The sequence below is a fragment of the Dermochelys coriacea genome, chromosome 2, assembly GCF_009764565.3.
Source record: "Dermochelys coriacea isolate rDerCor1 chromosome 2, rDerCor1.pri.v4, whole genome shotgun sequence".
NCBI lineage: Eukaryota > Metazoa > Chordata > Testudines > Dermochelyidae > Dermochelys > Dermochelys coriacea.
Window position 1 is genome coordinate 84,448,988 of NC_050069.1, and position 15,846 is coordinate 84,464,833.

The window sequence follows — 15,846 nt, forward strand, 5'->3', positions numbered from 1 at the left end:
TGGGGGAATGCGGCTGGCGAGGCCGCGGTGGAGCGAGGGAACCTGCGGGGTTGCGGTCGCAGCCTAGAAACGCTTGTGTGTGTGGATAGAGGGGGGGGCAGCTCTTCCTACCCCACCCTCGGCTCTAAAGCTTTTGGGAAGCGCGTGAGACTTTTCTTCCCCCTCGCCCCTGACTTTTCTGATCTAGAGGCTACCTAGGAAGCATCGTAGCCTGGTAGCTTGCCCTGCTTTGCTCTGGAATAAGGAAAACTCTATTCTCGAAAACATGTCGACAGGCGAAAACTTGGAGGCTCGGTTTGAAAAAATCGATGTGATGTTAAAGGACCCCAAATCTGAAGTGAACTGTGACTGCTTACTGGTAAGTAGCGTGTGCGTGGAGATCCGTCTGCGCCCTGTTTCTGTGAATCTACTGCCTTGTAGGACCAAATTCTACACGCCTTGCTTAGTCGCGTCACTTAACTCCTACTTACTTTTGTTTACCTGTGATGAGTGCTGTAGTGTGTGCGTGAATCTGTGATCTATGAGAGAATCATCAGTACCACTGAAGTATTTGCCTATTCTTCACGCCTCCCCCTTACGTTTCCTATACATGTCATGTGTCTTGTTAGGTCTTTGCTTTCACTACTTTTATAGGGGCAATGTTAACTTTGTTGTTCAAAGGGATGACAAGTTATTGCCACTTCTAAACCCAGACACTATCCTGCAGATAGTCACGTGTCGTGGTGGATACATTTTCTCTTTAAAATGAGTGTATTTTTGAGAAACGTGAATCTTGTATGCAAGGTATGACCGCTTTCAGTGGAGAATGTCAATGCTATGAATACTTACTGCTCATATACATAGTGTTGTGCAACTGCTAACTAATTTTCACAATCTTACAGAGGGGGAAAATAGACATGGGGTTAAATGGCTTGCTCAAAACTTCCTAGCAAGCCTATTGGATTGATGGGAGGAGAACTGGGGACACTGTTTTCTGTTCCCCTATTTGATCCTGTAGCCCATGCTGCTTCCTCAATTCTTTAGTGTCTTGACGCATTTCAGCATCTTAATGAGTAGCATGTGCTAAAATGAAAGATAATATCTAGTTCTTGAGATGCTTTTCTAAAATGCTAATGGCTGACATTCATATGAAACTAATGCCTATGTACTGTTAGTTTCTGATTGCATTGTAATGTAAAATTGAAATAGACTTGGGTATTGCTGGATGCCTTAATTTTACAGTTGTCAAAAGTAGTAACAATAAATTACATAAGCTAGTAAGCCAGTTATGTAAAATTTCTTCTTGCTGGGTGAAGTGCCAAGTGAATAAAATAGATTTTTAGTTTTTCAGCATTGTCATGGTGAAGGGCAAGTGAAGTAGGTTTTGTACCTGATAAACTTTTGAAAAGCTGTGTTAGGCATACACACAATTGTTCTCATTTTCATCATAATCTATTGAGTTAACTTTTTTTGCCTTGGTAAGATTCAACTTCAAATGAAGGCAAAAATTCTTCCTTTCGTTCTACCTGGGCTATGTGGTTCCGAACAGAATGTGCACCTGTACGTAGAACGTGGGTGGTGGAATACAATGCATTAATAATTTGTAAGATATGCAGAAATTACTACTTAATTATGGAATTCTGATGTTCTATCATCTTGTATTTTAGCCTACCAGATAAACATCTCATACTGAATAGCAGGGAGTAGGGTATGCAAGCTGATATTGTTTCATGTAATTTCTGAGAAATTCATGCTCTAAAAGATGCAAGGGTCAATTTATTGCTTGCAAGTTGTGGCAATTTGAATATCTGGTTGATCGCTGTACATGCTAACATATTTGAAGTCCTAATGAGTGATAGTATTCTGCATGTAAGGAAACACTACTCTTGCTATTCAGAAATTTTCTTATTTTTAACAAATTTGATACCCTTAGCTAACATAGGGAACTGATAATGATGTACACTGTAAGCTAAGTCTTGGGGTAGCCGTACCTGTGATCTATACCCTGTTTTCACCACTGAAAGTGAAATGTTATCCCCATGTCATATATACGTTATCAGTTTTTATGCTAGCTTTGAGTAGCAAATGACTAGCACATCTGCTTGTCCACCTCATAAATCTGACTACCGCCGTAACATGTGGGCTGTGACATAGGAATTGCAAGGACATTGCAACTAGCAGAATTGAGGTGTATTGGCAGTGCTTACCCCAACGTGTCTAGACAGCAAGTATGTCAGGGAACTTGGTTACAAATATTGCTCTAGCTTATAGTGTAGATTGGACCTTATCCATATTTCGTAGCCTTCTTTTGGTTCATCTACTCTACATTCTGGAGCCAGAAGTGTGGGACAGTTGTGTTGGAACCAGGTTCCCTGACCTAATTGTAAAAAGAAAAGGAGTACTTGTGGCACCTTAGAGACTTAACAGATTTATTTGAGCATAAGCTTTCGTGAGCTACAGCTCACTTCATCGGATGCATTTACTGAACTAATTGTAGTGTAGATAGGCCTATACATAGCTCCATCCCACGGCTTGACTCTCTCTCTTTGATATTGGAGTCTTACTGGACAGATAAATTGTGTTGGATTGGATTCATGTGGGTCATAGTTTTAAACATAGTACTTCTGATACAAATTTCAGAATGAGATTTACTTTCAACTATTTCTTATCTTTCCTTAGTGGGCACTCATTTGAAGAGAACAAAAAATACAGTCCAAAACTTATTTTTGCGGACAGAAAAAAAGCATTTCAAATGGTATCAATATAACCTGGTGGACTAATGTTGTAAGTCCTTGGTGTCTTACATATAAAATCAATACTGACTGGATGCTGATGCTCATGCCCCTGCTTTTTAGACACTTTTAGTAAAAGCTTAGTTTCGGAGCATTTAAAATCTCTACACTAAATTTAAGTTGTCCTAAGAGGTTGAGTATCTATTGGTTCTTGTCCATCTAGCACTACAACTTAATATGCTATTTCACAGAAACAAAATACATGTTTTCTGGCCTAAATGGTTTGCTCTGTGTGGCATAGCCTTTTCTGTGGCTTAATAAAAAAAAAAAAAAAAAGGCATTAAAGAAGTTAGCAGTGCATTCTGCAGAAAAACATATTTTACTATTTTTTAAAATAGCATTTGAAGCTGGCTAAACCCTAATTACTTTTTTTTGTTTTGTTTTGGGAAAAAGTTTAATGATTAGACTTCTATTTAACAAAAGCTAGTCCATAGAGTTAGCACAAACAACGTCTGCTTTACGTGTTCCCTGTCTCATTTGTGTAAGCTTTGGTCAATTTATGTGGGCTGCTTCTGCTACTCGTCATAATGCTTTTAATTTTAAAAAAAGCTTTTAATTTGACTGAAAGAATTAATGCTACTTGTAGTACTGAATATTTTTCTATTCTTAGACTACACTGTATCAGCATGCTACAACTGTAATATATGTATTGTATGAACATCTTAAATCCCCAAACTCATTTCTATGTACGTAGGTTTAAATGCATCAAACATTTTTTTAGGTGCAGGACACTTTTTTTTGGGGGGGGTAGTTGTCAGGTGTACTTAGTTTCTCCCTTCCCTTCCCCATTATTCCTTTTCTTGAACTTCTCTTGCCCCTCCCAACTTGGTTATTTCATGCTTGTGTTTCCTTGTTATGTAGTTCTGTGTCCATTCAGACTTGTGCACATCATGGACTATTTTCTCTGTAATCCTGGCTGTGCAAGCATTGAGATCTGAAATATTGTGAGAGCATAAGACAAGGAAAACAAATGCAAAGAGAATGGGAAGTGCCAAAGAAATGAAGAGGTAGTATGAACTGAGGTAGGTGTAGGTGAGGGACATATAACAGAGCCAAGGAAACACATACCCCGGAAAAGGAAAAACATAATCTGGGGGAGAAAAGCTGAACTGGCCAGGAAGAAGAACAAAGTGAACTTGGGGCAAAAAATATAAAGGCAGAAAATAGACACAGAATAATACAAAGAACAAAAGAAATTCACACAGCTTTTTGTTAACTACTTAATTTATAACTGTCTTCAGTTAAATTTATTATGTGTTGGCGTGGTAATTCTACAGCTTTAGTTTCTTTTTTTCTTTTAAAAAGTAATGTCACAGCATCAGGTAACTTCTCAAAATATCAAGCCCTAGGAATCTAATACTGTATGTAATGTTGAAAAGATCAAATAAAACAGCAGAGGGTGTGTTAAACAAGTATCAGACACTGTAGGGTGTGCACTAATGAGAGATTAATACACTAGGTGTGCACCAAACAGGGCCAGCGGCAAAAATAAATGCAAGCTGTCCGTTTCACTAATAACATTAAACAGTTAAAATGTTTGTTCACTGAATATACTTTATCCATTTTTGTATAATTTTTGTGTTATTAATTGGAAAATGGCCCAAATCTTTGTTTTAGTACTTTCTGGAGGAAAAACCTTTTGGTCTGACACGTCTCATGCTTGTTTCTTATTCAAAAGTAACTTTAAATGGTAGTTTGGTAAAATTCCACTTGGTTATTTTTGAATTCAGAGTACAAAAAGTTCTAATTTTTTTTCACGCTTTAAATATTGTTCAAACATTTGACTAACTCAAACGGCTTAATTTTAAAACTTCAAACTCACCGTAGTCTTAATCCTCAGAAGAAAAGTGCCTCTTGACTTGTTCAGAAAGTTGGCTTAAAAATAACTGTTTGACAGTAGTGTGTACTGCATTATCCATTGCTAATTTAATCTAGCCTCAGAAGAGGTACCAGATTCTGTTGCTTCAAAATATGTGTAAGTACAGCTTTTGGATTATGCAATATGTTTCCCAGCAATTTGGTGACTATGTGATTTAGACATTATGGTCTTTCTTGAGTATAATGAGATTACTGACTTTCTGTGTTAATGGGACATCCAAAGTCATACCAGTCTGACTTGATTTACCTATTTAACTCTGCCTCCTTCCCCCCCCTCCCAAAAAAGAGATCCTTTTGCTTTAAAATATTTAGTGTCAAGTTTTGTTTGCTATCAGAATACTTTCTGCAAGTTTTAAATGATTACTGCTGGCGATTTAACCCCCACCCAACCCTTTCAACTAGCACCTCTTTGAAATGTTTGCAAGTCTTAGTGTTCCTTTCTATCCCCCTATCTGTCAAAACACAATCATGTTACATGACATAGTGGAAGACATACGTTGGTCCATGTAAGAAGCAACATTTCAAAGTCAGGAAGGGTAAATCATTTAAGATATTGCTATTTGAAACTTGCATTCTTTATCAATAAGAAAAGCAGTACTTGTGGCATCTTAGAGACTAACAAATTTATTAGAGCATAAGCTTTCGTGAGCTACAGCGAAATGAGCTGTAGCTCACGAAAGCTTATGCTCTAATAAATTCGTTAGTCTCTAAGGTGCCACAAGTACTGCTTTTCTTTTTGCGAATACAGACTAACACGGCTGCTACTCTGAAACCATTCTTTATCAATGAAGCCTCTGAAGAGAGAAAACGGTGATTGAGAATATCTTAATTGTTAATTTCACAATCCCATTCCTCACTGGCTAATACCACTCCTGAAAAGTGAAGGGGAAACTCACGCATCTAGTAAAATCCTAATGTGAGTGTGCACATGATCCATTTTATGGATTTGACAACAGTTCTTTAGTTACTCATGATTAAAAAGGAGTTTTGTGGCAGAGTTGGAAATACACTCATCAATATACTACCCCAAAATTTTATTTACCATGTTACGGTATGTCTTAGACAATTTGGTTAAAAACTTTGTAGTTAGTTTGTCAAGTGATAAAAAAAAAAATTAATCGTGATTAATCATGCAATTAAAAAAAATTAATCGTGATGTTAAACAATAATAGAATACCATTTATTTAAACATTTTTGCATGTTTTCTACAATGTCAGACTTTAGAGCCTACAAGTCCAATCATTCCTGCTTCTTGTTCAGCCGGTTGCTCAGACAAATAGTTTGTTTACATTTGCAGAAGATAATGTTTCCTGCTGCTTGTTTACAACATCACCTGAAAGTGAGAACAGGCATTTTCATGGCACTGTTGTAGCCGGTATCACAAGATATTTACATGCCAGATGCACTAAAGATTATATACCTTGATGCTTCAGTCCTCTGTGTGTCTGTGCTGATAACAGATTCTGCTCGCTAACGATCCAAAGCATTGTGGACCGATGCATGTTCATTTTTATAATCTGAATCAGATGCCACCTGCAGAAGTTTGATTTTCTTTTTTGGTGGTTAGGGTTCTGTAGTTTCCGCATTGGAGTGTTGCTCTTTTAAAACTTCTGAAACCATGTTCCACACCTCATTCCTCTCAGATTTTGGAAGGCACTTCAGATTCTGAAATTTTGAGTTGAGTGCTGTAGCTAGTTTTAGAATTTTCACATGGTTATCTTTGCATTTTGTCAAATTTATAGTGAAAGTGTTCTTAAAATGAACAACATATGCTGGGTCATCATCTAAGACTGCTATAACATGAAATATATGGTAGAATGAGGCTAAAGCAGAGCAGGAAACAGACAATTCTCCTCGAAGGAGTTCAGTCACATTTAATTAATGCATTTTTTTTTTTTTTAACAAATGTCATCAGCATGGAAGCCTGTCCTCTGGAACGATGGCCGAAGCATGAAGAGACATATGAATCTTTAGAGCATCTAGCACGTAAATATTTTGCAACTCCAGCTACAACAGCTTCATGCAAATGCCTGGTCTTACTTTCAGGTGACATTGTAAATAAGAAGCGGGCAATATTACCTCCCATAAATATAAACAAATATATTTGTCTTAGGGATTAGCTGAACAAAAAGTAGGACTGAGTGGACTTGTGGGCTCTAAAGTTTTACATTGTTTCATTTTTGAGTGCAGTTATGGAACAAAAAAATCTACATTTGTAAGTGGCACTTTTATGATTGTTCTACAGTACTTGCATGAGGTGAAATGAAAGATACTATATTATCATTTTTACAGTGCAAATATTTGTAATAAAAAATATAAAATGAGCACTGTACATGTTGTTTTCTGTGATGTAACTGAAATTGATGTATTTGAAAATGTAGAAAAACATCCAAAAATATTTTATAAATTTCAATAGGTATTCTCTTGTTTAACAGTGCAGTTAATCACAATTAATTTTTTTTGAGTTAATTGGGTGAGTTAACTGCGATTAATTGACAGCCCTAGTAGTTACCTGTAATATCGGGCTAACAACACTTACCCAAGTGCTTTAAAATAATGTTTTGTACTTCATTCCCTTCTCCATCTGTAGATTTTAATCACAATTTTAGATGGTTTCAGAGTAGCAGCCATGTTAGTCTGTATTCGCAAAAAGAAAAGAAGTACTTGTGGCACCTTAGAGACTAACAAATTTATTAGAGCATAAGCTTTCGTGAGCCACAGAATGCATCCGATGAAGTGAGCTGTAGCTCACGAAAGCTTATGCTCTAATCAACTTTAGATGGTGAAACTTCAGGATATTCAGTAACTTGGCTTGGAGGCACTATTCCTTAGAGAGTGGAGGAACTGGCTGTGGAACTTGGTTAAATGGGTTCTAGTTCTAGGTTTGACCTTTACTTGCTAAGAGTTTTTAGCACTTTGCAAAAGTTTGAGGTGAAAGTAGGCTGTATGGTTGGCTAATTTAGCTGTTTAGTCAAAATGCAAACCTTTTCATATGTATAGCATATGTCGTAAAGCTATGCGAAAGCAGTTATTAGGTTGCTTGGTACTGCTTACACCCTTCAATTTAATAATGTGGTGATATAGCTCATACTGTTTGTTCTAAAAGTTTAAACTTTGTTTAGCAGCAAAAGTAAAACAATAAGACCCTGTCTTATTCAGGTTTAAAATATCCTTAACTTAAAAAAGTTGGTTTCTGAATGATGATGTATTTAATTCACCATTAATGAAACAGAAGCCCTTTCAAACAAGCAAATAGTTAAGTACATTATCAATTATCAAATAATGCATATTTCATTAGAACACTAACAATGTCTTCTCAGTAATCTCAAAATATAAATACCATGTTTTTTTCCCTCAAAACAGTTACGTGTGAAGTTTAATGAGGTATATGTTGAAAACTAAACCTCTAACTTGTCTCTCTGGATTCAATGGATACAGAGCAGAAATTCTTAAAACAAAAAACAAGAAAAAACAACAAAAAATCAACCCCTGAGGATTACTTGGGGTACATTTCAATCCCATATTAAAAGTTTTTTGCATATCAGTGTCTTGCTACAGGATATTGTGAGAAGCTAAGGAGAGAGCAGCATGTAGAACCTTGCCTTTCATTCCCATGGTATTTGTGGGAAATTTTGCCACTCTTTTTAGAATGAGTCCTGTGGCACCTTATAGACTAACAGACATATTGGAGCGTAAGCTTTTGTGGGTGAATAACGAAGTGGGTATTCACCCACGAAAGCTTATGCTCCAATATGTCTGTTAGTCTATAAGGTGCCACAGGACTCTTAGTCTGGATCTACTGCGGCAAGCACAGCTACCCCTCTAATACTTGACTCTAAAAAGAGTGTATTTAATAAAAATTCTGACTTTTTTAATTCTGTGCTAGACACTTGACTCCATTGATCATCAAGTTCTCTTGTCCTGTTTCCCAGAAACTGCAGGTGTGAATGGAAACATACTGAGATGAATCAGTTCCTTTTTCCTTCCTTTTTCACCAGCAGAGTCACACAAGCTCAGTCCTCTTCATTATGATGATAAGCATTCTACATAAAGCAGTAGAACTGGTGAGAGAACGTGGGCAGAAATGACAGCAGAATGCAGCCAACACTCATTTAATCAAATGCAAATATCATTGATCCCTAGTGCTCTCAAAGCTTTTCAGAAATCAGCACCCTGATAAAGAGCCGTTGAACTAAAGCTAAAACTTGAGCTTACTGAAGCTGAAGGAAGTACTTTGAAAAACTTGCATACTCTGTAGCCTTCCCTGTTGTGCACATGTGTGCTTTCATTGTTAATCTGTAATCTTGGGGTTCATTTGGCTCTTCATGGTTTATAGATGCCCAAAGAGCCTTGGCATAAAAACAGGTTTCAGAGTAGCAGCCGTGTTAGTCTGTATCCGCAAAAAGAAAAGGAGTACTTGTGGCACCTTAGAGACTAACAAATGTATTTGAGCATAAGCTTTTGTGAGTTACGGCTCACTTCATCGGATGCATGCAGTGGAAAATACAGTGGGGAGATTTTATATACACAGAGAACATTAAACAGTGAGTGCTACCATACCTGATCACTCTTGTTACAGTGTGTATGGTAACGCCCATTGTTTCATGTTCTCTATGTATATAAAATCTCCCCACTGTATTTTCCATTGCATGCACCCGATGAAGTGAGCCATAACTCACAAAAGCTTATGCTCAAATACATTGGTTAGTCTCTAAGGTGCCACAAGTACTTTTTTTTTTTTTTTGGGGTGGGTGGGAGGCATAAAAAACCACCCATGTCTATTTGCAGTTGGCCAAAAGATGCTATCCTGTGAACCACAGACCTGGCCAAATTGATGTATGCATTTTGGACCTCTGGGCTTGATTACTGCAGTTCATATTTAAGAATGAAAACACTTCTCTGGAGAGATTTCAACTGATGCAAAATGCACCAATCTGCCTGCTGTGAACACCATCCTACACTTTGTGCTTGCTCCTAACTGAATACAGAGTACAGTTCAAAGTCTGCCCTGATATTAAAAATCCTTCATGGAATTGGCCCTACCTACTTGAGAGATTGTTCCTTTCTCTACAGTCATGACCTCCCATGACTGATATATGATACAGGAACTATGAAACTGTAAATCAATAAAGGGGAGGCTGTAAGTACACACAACTTTCAAAGGAACTGGACCTAAACTATGGAACTCACTCCACAAGGCATGAATTGTTATGAAGATCACTCAAAACTCACTTCAGTTCAGATTTCCCTCTTAAAATTTTTGTATGCGTGCACAAATAGAAACTAATCAATCTCTTTCTTCAGGCTGGAAAGAAAGTGATGTCTGTTTAAATTGTTTCTGAATAGTTGGGTGGTACTATGATTATTCAAGGGTAATGACCATATAAATACCTCAGTAGAAAATGTATTTGGCAGATTATGGTTTTATCCAGACTGTGGATTAGGATTAATTGAATTATAAGAATTACATGAGGTCTTTTGTGTGTGTGCAACATTTGTCATGGATTAAGGTTGCTATAACCTATTAGCTGTGCCATGAAAGTGGCTTTTGGCCCTAAAGAGGGGGGACGGGTCAACAACAAAGTTCTTGTAGGATTTGTATCTTCTTCGTTATGCTATGTTCTGCAGATTCATTACAATGGGTACTTATGCCTGCTTGCAGCTTGGCGACAGAGCCAGAACTCTCAATCACTGACAGTGGAGGAGCATCTTGTCCCTGAAGTTCCCTCCATTTTTTTTTTTTTTTTTTTTAAATTGGGAGCTTTCTTGAACAAGACCCAGTACTGTAACTATAATTCAGACAGGCAGTCCTCACTACTATCGTAGCATTCATTCTCCTAAGTACATTTAAGAAATAGCCTTCTTTTGGTCAAGCATTAAAGTCCAGTCCTTAGGAACACTGGTTATCTCTCTCATGACAAAGTAGTCTTATCTTCTGAGAGATGCTTGGCAGCTTCATGGCCGTGAACATGCAAGTTAACCAAATTCAGCATATTGGTTATCCTGTGACTATTTTCTGGTAGAAGTCTTTTCCACCTCTTATTGCCTGGGGAAAGATGGAGGATATACATAATAGACCTTGTCTTGGATATTCTTGTTTCAAGGATAAGTCTGTTTCACACCTGGGAGGCACACTGCTGTGAAAATCCTGATGTAATAGCTCTATAGACCTTAGCACAAGGAAAAATAGAAAAAAGGGGTATCGGTGCTTACCTGAGAACTTCCTTTATTTATTTTTATTTTTATTTTTATTTTCAAGTAATAAGGTCCACAGATCCAGCCCAGCCTGGAGACAAGTGGATCATCCATGATAGAAATGGAAATTGACAGCCGAAGACTTGGGTTTGTTGTTGTAAGGGGGAACTTGGGTTTGATTAAAAGGGGAGGGGACAGGAGAGAGATCTCATCTTCTGCAAGGAGAGACATTAACTGTCAAAGCATAGTTAACACAATCAGTAACTGAGGCCTGGTCTACGCTACAGAGGTAGGTCGAAGGAAGCTGCCTTAAGTCGACCTGTTAATGTATGTGTCTATGCTACGGGTTCCTTTACACTGACCTAAGTTGCCTCTGATGTCGACTTCTGTAATCGACCTCTGCGAGAGGCGTAACACTTAATTCGATTTTTATGGGTGGACTGCAAGGTAGAGCAGATGCAGCGTTGTGTAATTTCACTTAATTGGCCTCTAGGTGGTGTCCCTCAATGCTCATCTGTGACCACTCTGGAGATCATTCTCAACTCTGCCGCACTGCAGCCAGGTACACAGGAAACAGCCCTTCCCATGCTAAAGCCCCAGGAATTTTTGATTTCCCATTTCCTGTTAATCATTGGGAGCATGCCAGCTTGAGCACAGCTGGTCATGGAGACTACACTCCCCAAATGCGCTCCAGCCTGGTCTGCACAGCAGGTGGTGAATCTCATTGCTGTGTGGGGAGAAAAGTCTGTGCAGGCAGAGCTAGGATCCGGCAGAAAAAACACTGACATCTATGCGAAGATCGCTCGTGGAATGGGGAAGAATGGCTACATGAGGTACACACAGCATGCCGTGTGAAAAGCGTACCAGAAGGCAAGGGAGGCGAACAGTCATTCTGGTGCTGAACCCCACACATGCCATTTCTACAGTGAGCTGCATGTAATATTCTTGGGAGTGACCATACCAGTACCCCCACAAGCAACGTGGACGCCTCAGAGGTATGAGAGTCTAGAGACAACAAGGAGGACGATATGGTGGTTGAGGAAGAGGAGGAGAATGGGAGACAGGCGAGAGGTGGATTCCCTCTCCCTGAGAGTCAGGAAATATTTTTAAGCCCTGTGGGTTGCAAGACATCACGGTGGCTGACCGTGATGCTGGGGAAGGAACCTCTGGTGAGTATACAATTACAATGAAAAGTCCACTAAAACTTTAGCTGGCACACGCATTTGGTGGTATTGCATGTTTACTGTGAAGAAAAAGTGAGGTGCTGTGGTTCCCTGCTTACAAGAGGGTGCTCCAGCTACGCAGATGGTGGCCCCCGGAAAATACTGTTTATGTGGACTGGGATATCCTGGGATCCTACATGGATCTATCTAGGAAACTTTCATGGAGGTACTTTGCAATCCTTTGCAGAAGGCTTGTGGGCAGGGCAGCCTTCTTTCTTCCACCATGGTAGGACACTTTCCCACGCAACTCCTCAATTAATTCTGCTGTCATCATTGTGGTACACAGCATAGCGGCATAAGGACCGGGTCTGTACCCAGATGCTTGAAGCATCTCCTTCCTTTATGCCTCTGTTACCCTCAGGAGACTGATATCACATAGGGTCGCCTAGGGGAAACTGGGGAAGTTCTCATTAAAAGTGCTCTTACAAGGAAATAAAGATCATGTAGACCCTTCTCTCCCCCACATTCCAGATCACCAAACCACGCAGCCGCTGATGTGCCTTTACTGTGCTCGGCATGGGTCGGCAAGTAGTTGAAGTGGCCCTTACATGGGCCTGGGGCCCCACAAGTGAGATTCCACTATTTGGGAGTGAAAACGTTCGCCGCCCCCCTTCCCCCCGCCCAGTTTGTATACGGCTTCCTATGGTGCTATGGGGAAGGGCCATTGTTCGACTAGCTACCTGTGCTCCCTACATGAGCCTGCCATAAACTTGATTAAAAGTGTGGTCACCCATGACTCGATGAGTTAGGGGATGGGCTACTCACCATGGCTGGAACAGCAAAACGGCACAGTGAACAATTACGGATTCTGATTGTTATGGCTTGCACCTAATTAATAAAGGTGTTTTTTTTTTTATAGCCTTGCTATGGAAATATTTTATGCATTTACAATAGCTCCTTTTTTTTTTTTCCCCTTGACTGACAGCTGGAAATGTCCTTAGGCACATCATCAACACCTGAAAGCAGACTTTCGGTGATTAGAAGGAGAACGTGGGAGGACATGTTCACCAAGATAATGAATGCCTTGGGAAGAGTTGACACAGACCTGAGAGTATGGAGGAGTTCACGGCCTGGGAAGTTAGACGTGGACATGGAGAGCAGGAAAGCTTCCCATGAGCATGAGTGTATGGTGCAGGATGAGATGCTACGGATTCTGAGGGACCAATCCTACATGTTAAGGAGTCTGGTTGAACACAGATGTCAGCATGTGCTCCAGTCACTCTTCTGCTTCAGACGGTCCTGTTAACAGAACACGAGAGTCAGGTTCACCATCAGAACATAGAGATACTACAACTGAAAGCATGGCTCCTCTGTGGTTCTTTAATGATGAACTAGATTGCTCAGAACAGGTCAAACAAGTGCTACTCCACAGTAGAAAATCTACTTGTAAAACCTGCCTACAAAAACGGAAGAGATTTACTGCATGGTGCACCGCCAAACATCTCACAGCGGTGTCAGCATCCCTTCTGCTGATACTAGATTACATTCTTGAATTAAAATAATCCGACCTATCCATCAGCTCAGCAAAAGTAGACCTTGTGGCTATCGCTGTTTTTTACCAAAAAAATGCTCACCCAATCACCAGATTTCTCAAGAGCCTCTATCCAGAAGTAAGACCTGCCCACACAACTGTGGGACCTAAACTTGGTTTTAAAAGGTCTCACTCAAACTGTTTGAACCCCTGGCTACCTGCTCCCTACTACACCTATCCATGAAGGTTGTATTTCTAATAGCAATCACATCAGCTCAATGCATAAGAGAAATAAAGGCTCTCATGGTAGACCTGATAAAGTTACATTAAAGACTCACCCAAAATTCGTCTCTAAGATATTCTCATCCTTTCATATAAATCAACTAATGCATCTTCCAGCATTCTTTTCCAAACCACATAAGAACACACTTGAAGCTACAGTGCATGCCCTAGACCAGTGGTTCCCAAACTTGTTCCTCTGCTTGTGCAGGGAAAGCCCCGGCCGGGCTGGGCCAGTTTGTTTATCTGCTGCGTCCGCAAGTTTGGCTGATCGCGGCTCCCAATGGCCACGGTTCACTGCTCCAGGCCAATGGGAGCCACTGGAAGTGGTACGGGCTGAGGGACGTATTGGCCACTGCTTCCAGCAGCTCCCATTGGCCTGGAGCAGCGAACCGCGGCCAGTTGGAGCTGCAATTGGCCGAACCTGTGGACATGGCAGGTAACAAACCAGCCTGGCCCGGCAGGGGCTTTCCTTGCACAAACGACGGAACAAGTTTGGGAACCACTGCCCTAGACGTTAGACGAGCATTAGCATTCTATTTGGAGAGAACCAAACTATTTAGAGCTTCACCAAAACTATTAATGTCTATTGCAGAAAGGTCCAAAGGAGCCACTATATCTACGCTGAAGCTCTCAAAATGGATATCTAGATTTATTCACCTATGCTACCAACTAAAGGGCATACAACTGCCCGTGGGGACCAGAACTCACACTACCAGATAAATAACACTGTCGGTAGCATTTTTGCACAATGTCCCCCTCGTAGACATATGTAAAGCTGTCAGCTGGGCCTCCGAATACATCTTTGCTAAACACTACACAATCGCATAAGGCCCAGAAGCGCATACACGGATTGGCCTAGCTATGTTATCTTCACTCAACCTATCAACTCCGAAGCCCCTCCCATCCTAAAGAGGGCACTGCTCTACAGTCACCTGGAGTGGAGCACCCACAGGGACATTGCTAGAAGAAGAAGAGAAGGTTACTCACCTTGTGCAGTAACTGAGATTCTTCAAGATGTGTGTCCCTGTGGGTGCTCTGCTACTTATCCTCCTCCCCTCTACTTTGGAATTCAGATGGCGGACTGTGGTAGAGAAGGAACTGAAGAGTCCAGGTTGCATACGTGCTAGATGAAGCGACAGTGGCGCTGTGAGGCAGGCGCCACACATGCGTGACCTGTACAGACACTGCTACTAAAACACTCTGACCAAAGGTGCAGGGATGCACCAACACCTGGACTGGAGCACCCACAGGGACACGCATCTTGAAGAACCTCAGTTACTGCACAAGGTGAGTAACCTTCTCATCTTCAATGATCTGACACTGAAAAAAAGTCCTAAAAAAGTAGAAATTAGGTCAGATTACAAAGGATGAATATAAACAACACAAACACATAGGGACAAAATAAGAAAGTCCAAGGCACAAAAGTAGATTAAACTGTGTAGAGTCAGAAAGGGAAACAGTAAAATGTTTTACAAATACATTAGAAGCAAGAGGAAGACCAAGGACAGGGTAGGCCCATTACTCAGTAAAGGAGAAGACAATAAAAGAAAATGTGGAAATGGCAAAAGTGCTAAATGATCTCTTCCCCCCCCCCCCCCCCCGCCAAAAAAAAGTTTATTAGCGATTGGATGTCTTCTCTGGCGTTCACTGTGTTTTAAATGAGGTAAGATTAGAGGCTAAAATAGGGAAAGAACAAGTTAAAAATTACTCAGACAAGTTAGATGTCTTCAGGTTATCAAGGCCTTATGAAATGCATCCTAGAATACTCAAGGGATTGATTGAGGAGATATCTGAGCCATTAACTATTATCTTTGAAAACTCACAGTAGACAGGCAAGATTCCAGAGGATTGGAAGATGGCAAATATAGTGCTCATCTATAAAAAGGGGATTAAGGACAATCTGGTAAATTAGACCCAGACATTTTAACTTCAGTACCTGGAAACATAATGGAGCAAATAATTAAGCAATCAATTTGCAAACACCTAGAAAATAATATGGTGATAAGTAACCGTCAGCATGGATTTG

General features: G+C 40.1%; 1 protein-coding gene across 4 annotated transcripts in view; it reads left to right on the forward strand.

Annotated features, from left to right (window-relative positions):
- Positions 1–231: 231 nt before the first annotated feature.
- ROCK1 (Rho associated coiled-coil containing protein kinase 1) overlaps positions 232–15,846 on the forward strand; it is a 185,673-nt gene continuing 170,058 nt past the window's right edge. For 3 of the 4 annotated variants that reach the window (XM_038388530.2, XM_043508019.1, XM_043508018.1), the window contains exon 1: positions 232–358. In XM_038388530.2, coding sequence (XP_038244458.1) covers positions 266–358 — 93 coding nt within the window. In that variant the 5' untranslated portion in view covers positions 232–265. The remainder of the gene's footprint in view (positions 359–15,846) is intronic. The other variant, XM_043508020.1, reaches the window with a different exon arrangement.